We start from the raw sequence: 17,179 nt of genomic DNA on the forward strand, positions 1-17,179 counted from the left end.
CCTATGTATATAAAAATACACATATTTAAAAGAAAATCTTTTTGATCGTTTTTAGAAAAACAACCACTGCCGCGATTTTTTATTGTTGTTATTATTTTTATTATCCTTTGTACATCTGCGGGGATTCAAGGATCGGGAACGCTTCGCCTGCCCGGAGGAGAAGATCTTTTGCAAATTTTCTGATTTTTGAAATCCTCCTACTGCCGAAGTTGGACAGCCGAAGTAACTGCGAGGGGACTGCAAGCACGGCAAGCGCTAGCTGAAACGCTGCCGAAGCTGCTTCCCCCCCGCTCCGGCCCCCCCCCCCCCCCCCCCCGATTGCTCCCTCCCTCTGAGCTACATGGTCCATTTGCTGCCTCTCATCCTGTGTCTCTGCAGATGTTTTAGAGCAACAGGTTCGGGAACTTAAAATACAGGGGTGGGGAGATAGAAGAAAAAAAAAAAAAAGAAAAGAAAAAAGAGAAAGAGCCGACGGAGGAGGAGGAAGAACAAACCCAGCGCAGGAGGCAGAGAAGACGGGGACGACCCTGGTTGCTGCTGCAGCTGCTGCCACCCCCACCCCTGCTCGGGGATGTACCTTTCCATTTGTTGCTTCTTCCTCTGCTGGGCTCCCGCCCTGTCGCTGAAGAACCTGAATTACTCGGTGCCGGAGGAGCAGGGAGCGGGCACGGTCATCGGGAACATCGGCCGCGATGCGCGGCTGGCAGCGGGTGCGGCGGCAGGCGGGATGCTGCCCGCGGAGCGCGGCGCTCCTGGCGGCGGCCCCGGCGGCGGCCGCGGCCCCAAGTCCACCTTCCGCGTGTTGGAGAACTCGGCCCCGCACCTCCTGGACGTGGACGGGGAGAGCGGGCTGCTCTACACCAAGCAGCGCATCGACCGCGAGGCGCTGTGCCGGCGCAACGCCAAGTGCCAGCTGTCCCTCGAGGTGTTCGCCAACGACCAGGAGATCTGCATGATCAAGGTGGAGATCCAGGACCTGAATGACAACGCACCGGCGTTCCCCTCCGACCAAGTAGACATGGACATCTCGGAAAATGCTGCGCCGGGCACCCGCTTCCCCCTCACCAGCGCCCACGACCCGGACGCCGGGGACAATGGGCTGCGCACCTACGTGCTCACCCGTGATGACTACGGCCTCTTCTCCCTCGATGTGAAGTCCCGGGGTGATGGCACAAAGTTTCCAGAGCTGGTCATCCAGAAGCCATTAGACCGTGAGGAGCAGAGTCACCACACCCTGGTGCTGACAGCACTGGACGGCGGCGACCCGCCACGCTCGGGCACGGTGCAGATCAATGTGCGCCTCATTGACTCCAATGACAACAGCCCTGTCTTTGAGGCGGCATCCTATGTCGTAGAGCTGCCGGAGAATGCACCGCTGGGCACTGCTGTCATTGACCTTAATGCCACCGATGCTGACGAGGGTACCAACGGAGAGGTGCTCTACTCCTTCAGTGGCTATGCGCCCGAGCGCGTCCGCGACCTGTTCAGCATCGACCCGCAGAGTGGCCTCATCCGTGTCAAGGGCAATCTGGACTATGAGGAGAGCGGCCTCATTGAGATTGATGTCCAGGCTCGGGACCTGGGGCCCAATCCCATCCCTGCTCATTGCAAGGTCACCGTCCGCCTCATCGACCGCAATGACAATGCGCCTACCATTGGCTTTGTCTCCGTTCGCCAGGGAGCACTGAGTGAGGCTGCCCCACCGGGCACTGTCATTGCCCTGGTGCGGGTCACAGATCGTGACTCGGGCAAGAACGGGCAGCTCCAGTGCCGGGTGCTGGGCGGTGGCGGCGGGCCCGGAGCCGTCCCTTTCACCCTGGAGGAGAACTATGACAACTTCTACACTGTGGTCACTGACCGGCCCCTGGACCGTGAGGCACAGGACGAGTACAATGTGACCATTGTGGCACGTGATGGGGGCAACCCCCCACTCAACTCCACCAAGTCATTTTCTGTCCGGATCCTCGACGAGAATGACAACCCACCCCGCTTCAGCAAGAACCTCTATGTGTTACAGGTGCCTGAGAACAACATCCCTGGAGAGTACCTGGGCTCTGTCTTGGCCCAGGACCCTGACCTGGGCCAAAATGGGACAGTCTCTTACTCCATTCTGCCCGGGCATGTGGGCGATGTCTCCATCTATACCTATGTCTCCGTCAACCCCACCAATGGTGCTATCTATGCCCTGAGGAGCTTCAACTACGAGCAGACAAAGCACTTTGAGTTTCGCGTGCTGGCCAAAGACTCGGGTTCACCCCACCGTGAAAGCAACGCCACAGTGCGCGTCACCGTGCTCGATGTCAACGACAATGCGCCACTCATCGTCCTGCCCGCCCTCATCAATGACACTGCCGAGCTGCAGGTGCCACGCAATGCTGGGGTGGGCTACCCTGTGGGCACCGTCCGCGCCCTGGACAGTGACTTTGGGGAGAGCGGGCGCCTCACGTATGAGATTGTGGAAGGCAATGAGGAGCACCTCTTTGAGATGGACCCCACTAGTGGTGAGATACGCACCTTACACCCCTACTGGGAAGAGCTCAGCCCTGTGGCTGAACTGGTGGTAAAAGTCAGTGACCATGGCAAGCCCAGCCTCTCCGCAGTGGCCAAGCTCATTGTCAGGGCCTTGGCGGGGCCCCTGCCCGAGGCTGGCGAGCCACAGGTGAATGGCGAGCAGCATCGGCGACCACACTGGGACTTGTCGCTGCCCCTGATTGTGACACTGAGCACTGTCTCCATCATCTTGCTGGCTGCCATGATCACTATTGCTGTGAAGTGCAAGCGAGAGAACAAGGAGATCCGCACCTATAATTGTCGCATTGCCGAGTATAGCCACCCTCAGCTGGGAGGAGGGGGAGGCAGTGGCGGGGGAGGAGGAGGCAGTGGCAGTGGAGGGGGCAAGGGCAAGAAGAAGAAGATCAGCAAGAATGACATTATGCTGGTGCCCAGTGAGGGCGAGGACAGCCGGGGCCCCCTCAATGTCATGAACGTGGTGAGCAGCCCATCCCTGGCCACCTCACCCATGTACTTTGACTACCAGACCCGCCTGCCCCTCAGCTCTCCCAGGTCTGAGGTGATGTACCTGAAGCCCGCCTCCAACAACCTGACTGTACCCCAGGGACATGTGGGCTGCCACACCAGCTTCACAGGGCAAGGGACTAACGCCAGCGAGGCTCCCCCGAGCCGGATGTCCATAATTCAGGTAGGAGACTTTTAGAATACCCTGGACCTCACTTTAGACACTGGTTTAACTTCACCTTTTGTCTGCAGTGAAATCTGCTGTAAGGCACCACTGAAGGGACCAACACAAGTCACTGAAGAGAGGTGGACCCAATGAAAGTGGTACCAGACCATGTCTGGTGGGTCCGGTTCTGTTGTCACACTGGCGTTTCCCGTGTGATTCACAAGTAAATGCCCACTGAAACAAACAAGAGTCACGGCAGTGCAAAAGAGGTGCATGTGCAGGTAGGGGTTTAGTACATTTGGGGCACACAGGGGTATTTTCCCAGAAGATCATCAGGCAGAGGTGGGCACTTGCACAGGTTTCACTTTGCTTTGGTTTGGGGAGGAGAAGGGGGAGGGCGATTCTGAAGCAGTCATATCATCTGCAGTAACTAACAGGACGTGGGAGAAACTCTACACACTGAGGACATCTATTGCAACAGTGTATTATAGCCCTCCAATCCTGTATGTAAATATAAGCTATCTTTCCAAGATGTATGTTTTTAATTTCTTTAATTTCCTTCTTTAGAATACATATATACATAAATATTTATTTTTTTTGGTGCAGAACAGTATCATTGGGGCCCCATTGCCTCCTCCTCTCCCCATAAACAACCAAACCTTCAGTGCTGAAAATTTTGCTTAGTCAAATAGAAAGAAAATGTATGTGGTGATTCCCTCCTACCCCCAAATGTTAACAAAACTCGCATCCTGTCATAAAACAGCAAAACAACTAGTCAGATTTCCAGTAGCCTGAGTCAATATTGATGATTGCTTTATAGTGAAAGACTTACATGCTCTTTCTTCTACCAAAGCTCATTTAGAAATTACAGCTGGGCTGCATTCTGCTGCCAGTTATATCCACACTGTCCTCTACCGACTTTTGTAAATGTGAGAAATGGCAGAATTTGGACCATTGGATATAGGGTGCTAATCAAAGAATGACTTAATTTTTAGCAGGTAGTTTAAAGTCCAAACTCAGAAGATGTATTCCAGAGCAGTGAACTCACAGAGTGAAGGTGAGGGCAGAATTTGGCTCCAGTTGATTGATTTATTTTAAAGTATTACTTCATGATTAATGCAGCTTAATGTTCAAATACTACAGGTATGTTCGAAAGTGATTTTTAAAGTTTGGATTGAAAGCAGGCTCTGGATAATGACTATTAAATATATTCAAAATGTCATATCTGTTTTATCCTGTGGTTCTCCTAATATGATGTTCTGAGTCATAGGGGAATGAGCTGAGTGTATCAGAAGTGACACAGACTCATTTTGTGTATGCAGCTAGTGGGAAAGAAGTTGCACTGTAGACACTTGATGTACCAAAAGAAAATTCATAATACCTTTGAGTTATCATACCCTGCGGTCTGTGAACACTGAATGTTCTAGTTGCCAGTGGCATCTAATGTTTTAAACTAAATAGAAGTGGCCATTGGTAATTGGCAGGTTAAGTAACCAAAATTTCCGTAACTGATGGCTTGTAAATTGAATATTTATAACTGGGGGGGGGGGGGGGGGGAGGGGGGAATAAAGGCTGTCTGTACAAGGTCGCTATGAACTAATCTTCAAGCCACTATTGCGTTGTGTCACAAAAACAATTTCATTTTATGCCTATCATGAATTTGTGTTGCTATCAATTAGGTGAGTGGAGCAACACTTAAAATCTGAAATTGATTTTAACAAAAAGTGACACTTCAGGAAGGAGTTTAGGTTAGGGCACAACCAGAGATAACCTGATTTATAATTCATGCTTTAAAAACCAAATAACTTTCAATGACACCTGTTTAAGTAATGTCAACTTTTTTACTGTAAAATGGAGTTGTCAGAATGCTAAAAAAAACCCCACATTTTTTTTCTTACTGACAAGTGTAATAGTTGCTAAAAGACAGAAAATTATACTTTTCTACAACCATGTAATGTCTATATAAAGCAATTAATTAATGTATTGATGCTACTGAGTAGTAAAGATTCAATTGTAGTGTAAAATCCCTATGGAAAATATGACTCCTTTTTTTACAGTGTTCACTGTATAATATCAATCATGATTTTTTTTTCCTGAGATCTATATAAAGCTAAAAGAGGATTTTCCTCCCTTAAAAAGGTGTGTTGTGGTTTCTATAACAGTTTTCGTTATGACAACTGTGGGAAATGTTAACTGTAACTCCTCATAGCACATACTGGTGTATCTAATACTGCTTTGCTTTCCCTGAACATCTACACAGAGTGTTTTGGATGTTTAGATGGTCCAGCCACTACATTAGGAAACATTCGTTTTTCCCTAGTGAACAACCTGTTCAAACATACTTATTGATGCTATATTTTGTAGTTGTATTGACAAAACAAGCACACAGTATGAAACAGAGTAGTTGGTTTCTATTTAGGAAAGGCCCAGATGTAATGTAACTAGATGAGAAAATCTGATCCTCTTCACTATAAGTTTGCATTACAAAGATAGATCTTTTATTCTCCATCTCCACATCCCTGGAGTAAATTTCATATAAAATTTGCATTTAGAATGTAGATACTACTTTGTGTTTGGCCCTGTACTTCTGCCTCGTGTAAAATTCAAACTGCAAACTTAGGGAGAAATAGTAAAGGAACAGCCCTCTCTCTGGATCTACTATATCCTTAATCACTCTAGGAATCCTGTGTCTGGAAAAGTAAATTGCACAGTTAGGGATCAAAGGTATAGCTAGTGGAAAAAAGATACAGAATCCAAACAGCTGCTTTATCATCTCCTTTCATTAGTCAATTCAGAAAAGCAGTTTTCTTCGTTACCTCAGTAAGGGAAAGGTAAACGATTGTGCAAGTGTTCTCTAGCGAATATTCACTTTATTTTTCTAGATATATTACTGAGCTACGATAATGTCACACTATATGATTTATACAATGGAACTGCTTTTCTTCACTCTTATTTCTCGGCAAGTGTTTAATGGCAGAATTCTCTAGCAGGAGCCTGTTATTAAAACTTTATGGTTTTTTATATATATATATATGTACATACTTATATATCCATGGATGTATACACACATACTAAATATTATATTATTAGTTAGTACATCCAACTGAGTCTATAAATATTTAAAATCAAATAAATAATTTCTTTCTCAGCAAGATCCAAATTTTCTCACTCTTATTAGGAGTGAATAACACCTTTTTGCTTTGCAGTAAGAGCTAGTAAATTTAATAGGCTTTATGATTCCCTTATTTCTCATTAATAGTATTTTATTCTACAGATACCCCAATTTATATCAATGAATACCTGTGGAGTAAAGTGTTATTTAGTGACTATGGGTTTCAGACTGACCCAAAATGACCAACAGTTGAAGAAAATATTGCCTGATATGTGTAAAAGTGGTGTAATCTTACCTCTCTTCAAGTGACTTCTGTTATATATTAGTCACAGAGTTTAAGAATTTGTGTTTACTCACTACTTTGTAGCATCCAGCTGTGTGCCATGGTTGCCTATGTTACTTACATGAATCAATGAACTTCTTCAGTACCACAAAAATTAAATAATTTAAACATGTATACTCATATATATGTATGTATAAAATTTTGGATGGATAGCCAAGGATACAGTATACCTCCAGCTTTTATTGGTGCAGGAGACTTGCAAGTGCTTAGGGACTCTGAAAATAGAGCATTTGTGGTTTGATGCACACGCGAGGTTGATGTGGATGAAGAACAATGTTTAGTAATGTACTGAGAAGTCAGAACAGCTACACTTTAACATGTTTCTTCGCTTTTAACTTCAGCAATCATATTCTAAACATACTTCAGAAGCAGTGCTTTCAAACACAAATCAGTTAAAAATATTTACATATAGGCCAGTGCCATACAACTCTCATTGCCAGATTCAAAATTCCATGTGACTTTTGAATCACTTTGGGTCCAAACTATTCATTTTTATTGGGCAGAAAAATGAGGAAAGCAGGAGAAAATGGAATCTCTATGTGGCTGAAAGAAAATTTCTTTTCACTCTAGACCTTAAAGACTACTGGGCAAATTCTGTTCATCTCATTGTGGTGAGTAAATCAAGCTGATCTACTCACCTGACTAAGAGAAAGAGGATTTTGTTTTATTTTGAAGAGCAGAAATTAGAAAAAGAAATATTATGTACAAACGTACACATATATGTTCATATCTCTCCTACCAGAAAGTTCTGAGTTAATCAATTCGCCTTTCCCTGGGTGAACAAATCACAATTTCTTCTTGCAGGTTTCCAATAGATAAAAGAGTGGATGGATAAAAGGAAACAAATAGTTTCTTTAAACAAATAGGTTCCTCAAAGTGACATAACAGTAATGTAGAAAACTATCTACATGTGCAAGGAGTGTTGATCATCCTAGAGATTATTTATTATTATACTTGTGGTGCAACTCGGTAAGGTTTGTAAATATATCAGGAATGAAATGGGAGTGAATAAAGAAAACAGTGGTCACAGCTTTTGCTAAACAACAGCTAAAAAGAATGACTATGTTGCAAGTGGCTCTCAAGCTGGGAATCACCGTAGCTGCTGTACTAGGCAGTCCTGTAGCATTTCAAGATAAAGTACAGATTATTCTTAATACTTCAGGCACCTGATGTTTATGATGTGTCCACAGATTACCGTCAAGTCCCAGTGCAGCTTTGTCGCCAGGTGTCTAGTAGTACCTAAGAAGATAGAGTCTTCAGGGGAAATAAAAAACACAAGTTATATTAGTGCTGCTATGTCTTTAGATATACTATTCCACGCTTTACTTTGAGAAACTTCAACTCAGAAATTTCAAGATTGCAAGAAGTCTGCAGCTACTGCAGTATAAGGAGAAGCAGCTTTCCTCACAGAAGTTGCATTCGTTCTCAGTGGTTTACATTTTTAAATTCCTATCTGAAAACAGAGGTATTCCTTTTTCATTTCTATATCTTCTGCTGCAAATCAGTAATATTATTCTCTCTTACTAGAGCTAGTAGAAGTTAACATTTTGCACCAAGAGTATACTGGGGCAGTTCTACGCATCTGCAACTTTGCAGGTTCGTGCTCTATAATTCCCAAAATTTTGCAGCTGCATATTTTAGGCTCTGTCTAAGGACACTAGATTGTCATCAGATGAAACTTCAGAACTACCTGGCTAAGATGCATTATGGTGGTTTTTACAGTGTTTTACAAGGTTAGATGTCTTGCAAAATAACTTCTGTGAATGTTTGCATTGTGTAATACAGTCTCCAGTTAGTATGATTTTCTGTTACGTCATTCTGTAGCTTTAGTTTTACTTATTCAGTGAAGTCAATACTGGGGTTGGCTGTGTAAGAATTTCAGGCCAGGATCATTTCCATATTTTTGTGAAGCATTATTTCATTTTTTTGTCAAGATACACTGCAAAGTACTGTGACACAAAGTACACATATTTTAGGACCAGATAGGGCAACAGACTGCTCACTATGGCATCTGCCCTGGCTCCTGAAATAGGTAGGCAGAGAAAGCAGAATTGGGCTCCTGTTTTGTGTTACATCTGCTCTGGTCTTGATCTTGAGCTCCTTGCCGGTATTGTTTATAGCGATATTATTTCAAAAGGATCGTTCCTGAGATATAGGTCCATATGAGATCTAAAAAAATTTCCAAGATGGAATGCTGTAATATAGGTCAATAAACATAATAGAGAAAAAGTAATTTTAAGAGTCTGAAGTAGAATATTGATATTATGGGAAAGAAAATGATATCGTCAGAACAGAAATTCTCGTTAACAAATAGATTAAGAAAAATAATGTCTCCATAGAACTTGCTGTTTTATAAAGTATAAGAGTTGAAGAAAGTTTGTGCAGCTAAAATAAAAGACATGAAGCAAGTCATGCAGGATTTACTGGATCACAGCTCTCAATGGCTCTTAAAGTTGTCTGAGCTTTCCTCATCTTTGTGCTCACTGTCACTGCCTAATCTTAAATGGGAAAATCCACACAAATTTGTGATTATCAGTGCAATTTTGATGACTGATCCTTTGAAGAGTTATCTTTTAACAATAGATTTGGCCAGGTTTCTGTTATCCTTACCCATGATGGTGATAAGGCCTGTTCTTACTCATATTTCAGTCAATAGCATATTTTTGACTTCATCAATGATTTCAGTGGTTCAAGAGTAAATTGTGACTAAGACCCTTACAGAGTGCAGCTAAGAATAGTATGATTGGGCCCTTTATTTTTAGATTTCAGCCTTTTGTGATGTTTTCTTACAGCTTCTTTACAAACAACTAAGGAGACTAGAATTTAGAAGATTTTGTAATTATGATGTGAACTGTATCATAATCAGGTGTACAGCTGAAAGAAGAAATCAAAGACTCCTTTGAACATATTGCTGAATACATATTTTCACGTTTTCATACATTTTTGAATGTGTGCATAATACAGCATTATTCTTAAAATTCAGCAAATATTGTTATGTGGAAAATTATCATCAGGTACATGTAAAATATTTGCAAGTATCACTTGGTATTAAGAAAGCATTGATAGAACCTGGCTTCACTAATGAGGCAAAAATGTCATTAAAAAAATAATTTCTTCCTGAGTCACAACATTTGACTGCAAAGCAGTTGGGATTTTGTTTTCAAATGAAAAAAAAAATGTTTTTTTTTCTTTTTTCCCCAGCATTTTTAATTCTTTTTCACTACCTTCCTCCCCAGGAAACATTAACATACTGGGTAATATTTACACATACGTGTAAATACACATACACATACACATACTGCTTAATTTCTCTTTCTTTCATTGTTTCTATAAAAGTTAAAATGCCTTGTCAAATTAGTTTCAGGTTTCGCTATGCAAGACACTCATTCGACATATAAAAAGTGTATGTATATGGATGGTTGTTTTCTTTCTGAAGAAAATATATAGGACGCATGGCAGAGGTCTTGAGATACCTCTTCAAGACTGAGGAGTGCCTGCACGTATAAAGAAAAGACATTTTGACACTAATATTAGTATTTTCCAAAAGGTAAGAATTTTCTGTGAAAAGAACTTAAACAATGATTTGTTGACCGGAGCAGAAACACAGCTCTGTTTTTATCTGTAAAAGTATAGAAGCAATCCTTTGATGTCAAAAGGTCAGAGTAGAGCAGTTGGGACACCTTTTTGCAGCAGATAGCCTGAGAGCTTTATACTTTCAATTGTATCTCTACTTCTGCTGTAAGAAGAGAAGTGGTGAAATTAATGCTAAAGGGTTCAAAAATATAGGAAACAAGTGAAACTCTCAGGGGACTGCAGGCTCTTACCTAAATAGAAAAAAAAAAGAAAAAAAAGAAAAAGGTACTAGAAGAGAGTGGCAAAATTACTTTGGGGAAAAGTTCCTTGAGTTTAAGTGTTTCATTTGTTATGGTTTTAATGGGGCAACAAGGAGATTAACTAGTTGTTGCTGCTTTTGCTGATATGATGAGATGAAACGGAGTAGTGTACAGCCTGCCATAAATCTTAGCCAGGGTGGGTTCTAAGCCCTGGTAATATATTTGTCATGGTCGTTTTAGTGCAACCTTTGTTTTTCAGTCTGCTGTAGATATTTTTATATTTTTTTTAATGGAAGATGATTCTCAATTAATTACTGTAAATCCTATGAGAAAGAAAAAAATAGAAAAATTATTAAGCATTTTAGATAAAATACTCAGTATTTAGTACTACATTCTAGAACAAGCAAATTCATATGACTGTCCCTGTTAATTAGGATATTAGGCAGTGCTTTAAATAACCTCCTTGAGCAGTCATATATTTTCAAGCTAAATCCCAAAGGCTGCTGATACAATTCCTATTTATTAAGGTCACACGAGAAGCATCTCTTTCCTCTACTGAATTGCTTCCACTAGTCAGTGTTGTTACCGGTACAGAAAGTTAGCATATCTCTCACTTGCTTGAGAGCAGAAGATAGCTCCTTTTTTGGTGATGAGTCCTCAAAATTGAGGAGTCCCTCTACATATGAAGATATTACTGCATAGTTTCAGCCAATTATTAGTGTTACTTGAACAAGACAGCATAAAGATCAATTTGCATCTCACTTTTGTGTAGTAACGGGATATCTCCTCTTTCAGCCCTCAAGACAGTCAGTCCCATGCTGATCTATTTTCAATTTAGTACGCTATAAGCGATTGAGGCAAGTAAAATCTTTCAAGTGAACAGTATTTTATTTTAGCCATGGACCTTTCTACTGGCTTTGTGATGTATGTATCAGATCAGAGTTCCTCTGGTTCAAAAATACTTTAACCTGTAACAGAAAAGTTTCTAATCGCATCCTGTTCCCTGATGGGTGGTTGCATGCTGCAGTCCCCGTGGCACGCCAAAGGAGGACTCTAAAGGGGAAAGGAAAAGCCTTGTTACAAGATACAAATGAACAATTTCAGCTGTGTGGGTGGGATCTCTGATCGATGCATTGTAAGTTCTTGCAGTGATAGACATACAAAATTAGTTTCAGGCAGTGTTTCAGACCATCTATTGATATATGTGTGACATGCTTGTATTTGCCTGTACTAGTTCTAGTGACACTATGATTACTGGTATTTGCAGTCCTTGCCCTGGAACACTTCCAGGCAGTTTTATTGTATTGAAATGGCTCTTACAGTTCATTGAGCATCCAGCATAACACTGCTGAATATGATTGGCGCGTTTGCATATATTTATTCAAAAAAAATCAGGCAGTTAAACTGCATAATTATGGGAAAACGAATCATAACAATAAAAGACCATTTAAGTTAACAAGCTTTGTGATCAAAGGATAAATACAGGTTGGATAAATGAGACTCTAGATGTAACTAATCTACATAAATAGGCCTTGGTCTGATTAGAGGAAAGGAATATATAAAAATAATCTAAAGGTATTAAAAAAGCATTTTACTTCAGTACTTTTACAACGTCTAGTTTTATTTCATCATATTTTTAACATTTCTACTCAATAAAAATAGCTGTGTTCAGTGGTAAACTACTTCTATGTGTTTTTATTTCCTGATTAACAATGTTTACAGTGCAAAGAAAGTCTAAACTAACACAAGTAAACAAAAGTAACATCATAAGTTTCCATTCTAGTTTGAATGTGTCATGTGTCAAAAACCTTAAAGATTTTTTAATGTCTTAATTTTAAAATTTTGAATGTTGCAATGTTTTTTGATTGATTTTTAATTAAAGAAAAACATTAAAGGGAACATTTAAAGGACAATTTCTTGTTTACTGTCTTTATCAGCAGAGAGCAGCCTTTGTAGTGTTTGAAAGCTGGTGCATTAAAAATCAATTTAAAGTCTTCAAAGCTATAAACTCTTGCTTGTTTTGTAGATATATACTGTTTTTAAAATCATTGAAAGCATACTTGACAATTGAATTAAAAACAAAAGGTAAATAATGGCTTCATCAAAATTTGAAGGATTTTAATGTATTTTTAATAATAGCTAAAGGATTTTTTACAGGGAGCAGACATGCGAATCACAATTTATAGCTTTTAAATGCATAATTTTCTCCTAAAGAAAGACAGTTACATGTATTCTTTTATTAATAGAATTTTGTTTCAATCTTCTGTTGGTGTTATTCTGTTGTTTTTAATGAATGCCATGATTCAAACACAGAATATGTCAGTCTGTTTCTTTACTTACTATATTTCAGTCTTGTTCTTTGCTGATTGCTAAGCAACCACTTATTGTTAAGACTGTTTAGCTACAACTCAGTTTTAAAAAAAAAGGTGAGCTGAAATGGGCTAAACAAATTTTCATTCATTTTTAATGAAAATATTTAAATTCTATAAAATTTAAAAGGTGACAAAAAAAAAGAATATTGTTTTAATAATGCACTTCAGATTCAGCACTTGGGCTTTGTTCCTACCGGTATTGAGGAAAAGACTTCTCTTCCACAAATCTAGAAAGAGCCGGATCATGTCCTTAACCAGTGCATAAGTAATTTCGAGGCTTATGAAAACTAACTTATATATGTATAATTGCATTAGTATGATGTCTTTCACGGCACGATCCTTAAAACACTTATTCCATGAATATTTTAATTTAGGTCAATAGCACCACTGAATTAAATAGATTGCTTGCAGGAATGGTGTTGCTGATGTGCGTAAGCATGTGCAGAATTCAGCCCAGAATCCGTGAGTCTGTGTTAGCTGAACTGCTCCCTGTTGCTTCTCTCCTTTGCTTTAAAAACACTGCAAAGCTGCAAAAGCTGTTTGTTTCTTTTAGCCTCCAACTGCATTCTCTAGTACTTTATTAAGATAGTCCTGATGTCTGAATATTTGATATTTTTGCTTTTTCACATAGACTTGTGTAATTTGATATGCAGATTTGAAGATCATAAAAACAATCCTGCTTTGATGATCATGAGCAAGATTATCCAGCCACAGCTGTAAAATACCAAATGTGTTCTTTTCTGATCTCTTGATCATTTCAGTGGATCAAATGACAATAAGAATATAGTGGAATTTAGAGTGCTTGGGAAATAGTGAATTTAAAAGCCTTTTAAAAATGGCAGCCACGAAGCCTTAGAAACTATTTAGATTTCTGGACTATATGCCAGATAATATAACTTTATGTATGAATGCATATGTGGAGATACATAGATAAGAGAGCAGCATGGATTCAGAAGAACTATCTAGCTGGATAAAAAGCATTATTAGCGAGCAATGTGCATCTGATTTTTTTTTATATTGTGTATGATCTGTACATAGCTGTGTAACAGAGTTTTGGAAGATGCTGTCAATCTGCACCTTTTGCTGCAACCTAGAAAGCATCAAGTTTAGAGAAAAATGCTGTTGTCATTTTTTTCCTGATGCAAGAGTATAGGTAAGGAAGGACCTCATTTTCCACTTTATGGTGGAAGTTCTACATCTTGCTTAAAACTGTGCATCCCGCTATCAGACTTCAGGATTGAGAGTAAAGATGAAAAGGAGGTATAAGTCATGTGACACATGAGAATAATCAGCACTCAATTGCTTTCATCAACTGTGTTAGGTATTAAAAAGCACATGATAATTTGCATCTCGTAGCTCCGAGGCAAGGAACGTATCAATCAGCTTTGTAGCCATCGGGTGAAAAAGAGGAGAAAACAAAATGTTTTATGTTATTTCTTTCAATGCATAGTCTTCATTTTGTCTAAATCTGTAAATGTATTTTGTCTGTTTAATCCACCTGTAGCTTCTTTTTGGGCCAAACAGGATATAGTATTGCGAGGGGCAGAAGTAACTGGATGAATTTATTTTATTGTTTATTCATTGGCCACCATATGTATCAACTTTCCCAACAATATACCTCTCATGATGGCAATAATGTGACAGTAATGAAATAATAATGCTTTCAAGCATGAAATAACTCATTCTAAGTACTTTCTTGTGCTCATTTGTTTCAAACAGGATTCCAGAATTTTGAAGAAAACTTTAATTTCAGTTCATTTAAAATATGTGTAGACCACACACACTCTTTTCTTCATCCCCTGATATTGGCAAAGGAACCTTAGGAACAAGTAGGTAGATTTCCAGATTTTGACATACTTGTTAGTCCCTAGTTAGTTACTTGCATGGAAGTTAAGGAAGAGAAAGCTGTTTCTATTAAGCAAACTTCAGGAATTTTGGTTAGTATTGGCAAAGATCTTCAGATAAAGATAAATTGCTTGCAGTCATACTGGTCTTGATGATATCAGTAAATGAAGAAATAGGCATACATGTTGAATAGCCGTGGGAAGAGAAGAGTTTATTTAAAGGAAAGGGTTTGTTCTGATTTAAATTTTGAGCCATAGCTTTTCTACAGTATTTTATAATAAAGACAATTACATAGTAATTTGGGTTAGAATGCATGCCCAGTTCCCCATCTCAAAACCCAATTTGTTACTACCTGTGGCTATTTCTATTAAAAAAGAAACATAATTACTATGAGTCTCAGCAGTCTAAGAGTAAATTTTTGCAATTACAATACCTCCCTTGGGCAGATGTGTGAAAATGGCAGATTAATTCCTGCCAGTATCTGTCTATTCCTTGCACATTCTTAAGGTTGCTGGTAGCTTGGATTATCATTATATTGGTGCTGTTTGTTATGCTGTGGTTAAGGTTAAAGCAGCAACCAATTACAAATCTTTAGAAATAGGGGTCTATACCATTACCTTGGAAAGTCTCTACAATGAAGTATGATACATAGGGTCCTACGAATAAGATCCTAATTCTATTTCCATGAAAAGTGAATGAGTTTGCTCTTGATCTTAGCATATTTTAAAAGAGCATTTTGTACTTTATTTGTTTATGCCTGAGAAGATTTAAACAAAAACAACCAAAAAACCCAAGATTACTCATTATTAGGAATTTACAGTGAAGTTAATAAAGTTACATATGAACTGAAGGCCATATAGTAGTCCCTTAGTATTGTATGGCTCTTGTTTTATTCCCAATGACATAGGTTTGTTTTATTCTCAATGAGGCAGCTAACCACCTAACTCCATGTTGAACTCCAGTGAAGTTGGAAGTTGGTGTGGCTTCGTGTGGGCTCATGATCCACCTGCAGGGAGCAGCATTAGTCTGTGTTACACATTATCTGTTTTGAATATTCAGGAAGAGCAGTATGAACAATCTTAACAAATTATTTTTTTCCCCTTTGCATGAGTTTTTGTTTGGAATTTCTTGTGCTGTACCTGTTGTATTTTCATTTTGTTTTATATTTTGAAAGAGAATTCCCCTGACACACACTTCTTCTGAATGTTGGTTTGGGGACTTTTGTGATGTGGACATTACTTAGAAAAGCTTGCATTAACTATTTTCTTTGAAAGTTCATGACTTAAAAAAAAAAAAAAAATTAAAATACATATGCATCCTCCAGTTGCCGTTCCATGCATTCTCTTTGAAAAAGGCACTCACATGCTAGGTGAGCATCTGCTAATTAGATACAGGGGCAAACTCATAATTTAATCACTGTATTCTAACCCCTCAGTCAAATATTAGCATTCATGTTCAGTCTCTCTATCCCTGATGAAACTTGCAGCAGTGTCTTAGATGTTGACAAACCAACACTGGTTTGAAAAAGAAAGAAGACTTCTCCTAATCCTGGAATCTTTGCAGAGAACATTTCTTATGTAGATCTTCCTTATCTTAACAGCAAAATCTGATTTCAGACTCTTGATACGGCAAGCTGTAATGAGAGGGGTAACCCAGAACTTTTTTTTTGCCAGGCTGTTAAGAATTTACAGGTCAAAGTCAGCCCTTAAATACCTACAAGTTTATAGATTACCTGTGAAGATCCTTAGATAAGTGGCTGTTGTGTTCAAGATGAGGTGATCCTATGGAGAAAGAGAACTTTTTTTTTCATTTGTTCTGAATCAGCTGAATATAGAGTCCTATATGAGGAAATTGCAGTAGGTTAACACTGAAGTGACAGAGCTGTGGATCGTTATACAAAGCCCTATAGCCGAAAAGCCTTATTTTTTCTGTCCAAGCCTACTTGACCACTGCTACTATATTCATGGCGTATTTGATCAAACTTTCCATTTTATGAAGTACCTCATCATAGGTACATGACTGTTATGGCTTTAAAGTATATTTAGGGACAGAACCTCTTGCTAAATTTGTGCAAGCCTAAATTATTTATCTTATGTCACAAATAATAAATCAACTCATCACCATTTTACAGCTGAAAATCTCCTTGCACAGGCATGTGAGTCTGTAAAGTTTGATGATGTACTATTCTGTCATAAATTCAGCCATTGTTTTGGCAGCATATTTAGTGGTGTGTCTTTTTCTAGTGCTAAGAGGAAATAATTATGCCAAAGTATTTGTGTGAAAGTTGGGCTTTGTATCCTGTCACAAAATGTTTATAGAATACCTTGTTGGTGATTTTTAACAAAATGTTGAAATAAATAGTTGCATGACTGAAATAAGAAATTTGACAGAAGGTAATAATGTAAGTTTTAACATCTGTGATTTTCTCCCTAAATCCTAAGGAATTTAAGTGATTCATTGCTTTTCTGGGGAAGGATTTTAGGAAGAGAAAGG

The 17,179-nt window shown here is 39.5% G+C and overlaps 1 protein-coding gene across 1 annotated transcript in view; it reads left to right on the forward strand.

Annotated features, from left to right (window-relative positions):
- The first annotated feature begins 571 nt into the window (after positions 1 to 571).
- PCDH17 (protocadherin 17) overlaps positions 572 to 17,179 on the forward strand; it is an 89,861-nt gene continuing 73,253 nt past the window's right edge. The window contains exon 1 of the mRNA XM_059819882.1: positions 572 to 3,199. Within this exon, the coding sequence (XP_059675865.1) occupies positions 572 to 3,199 (2,628 nt within the window). The remainder of the gene's footprint in view (positions 3,200 to 17,179) is intronic.

The sequence above is a fragment of the Gavia stellata genome, chromosome 1 (assembly GCF_030936135.1).
Source record: "Gavia stellata isolate bGavSte3 chromosome 1, bGavSte3.hap2, whole genome shotgun sequence".
NCBI classification, from domain to species: domain Eukaryota; kingdom Metazoa; phylum Chordata; class Aves; order Gaviiformes; family Gaviidae; genus Gavia; species Gavia stellata.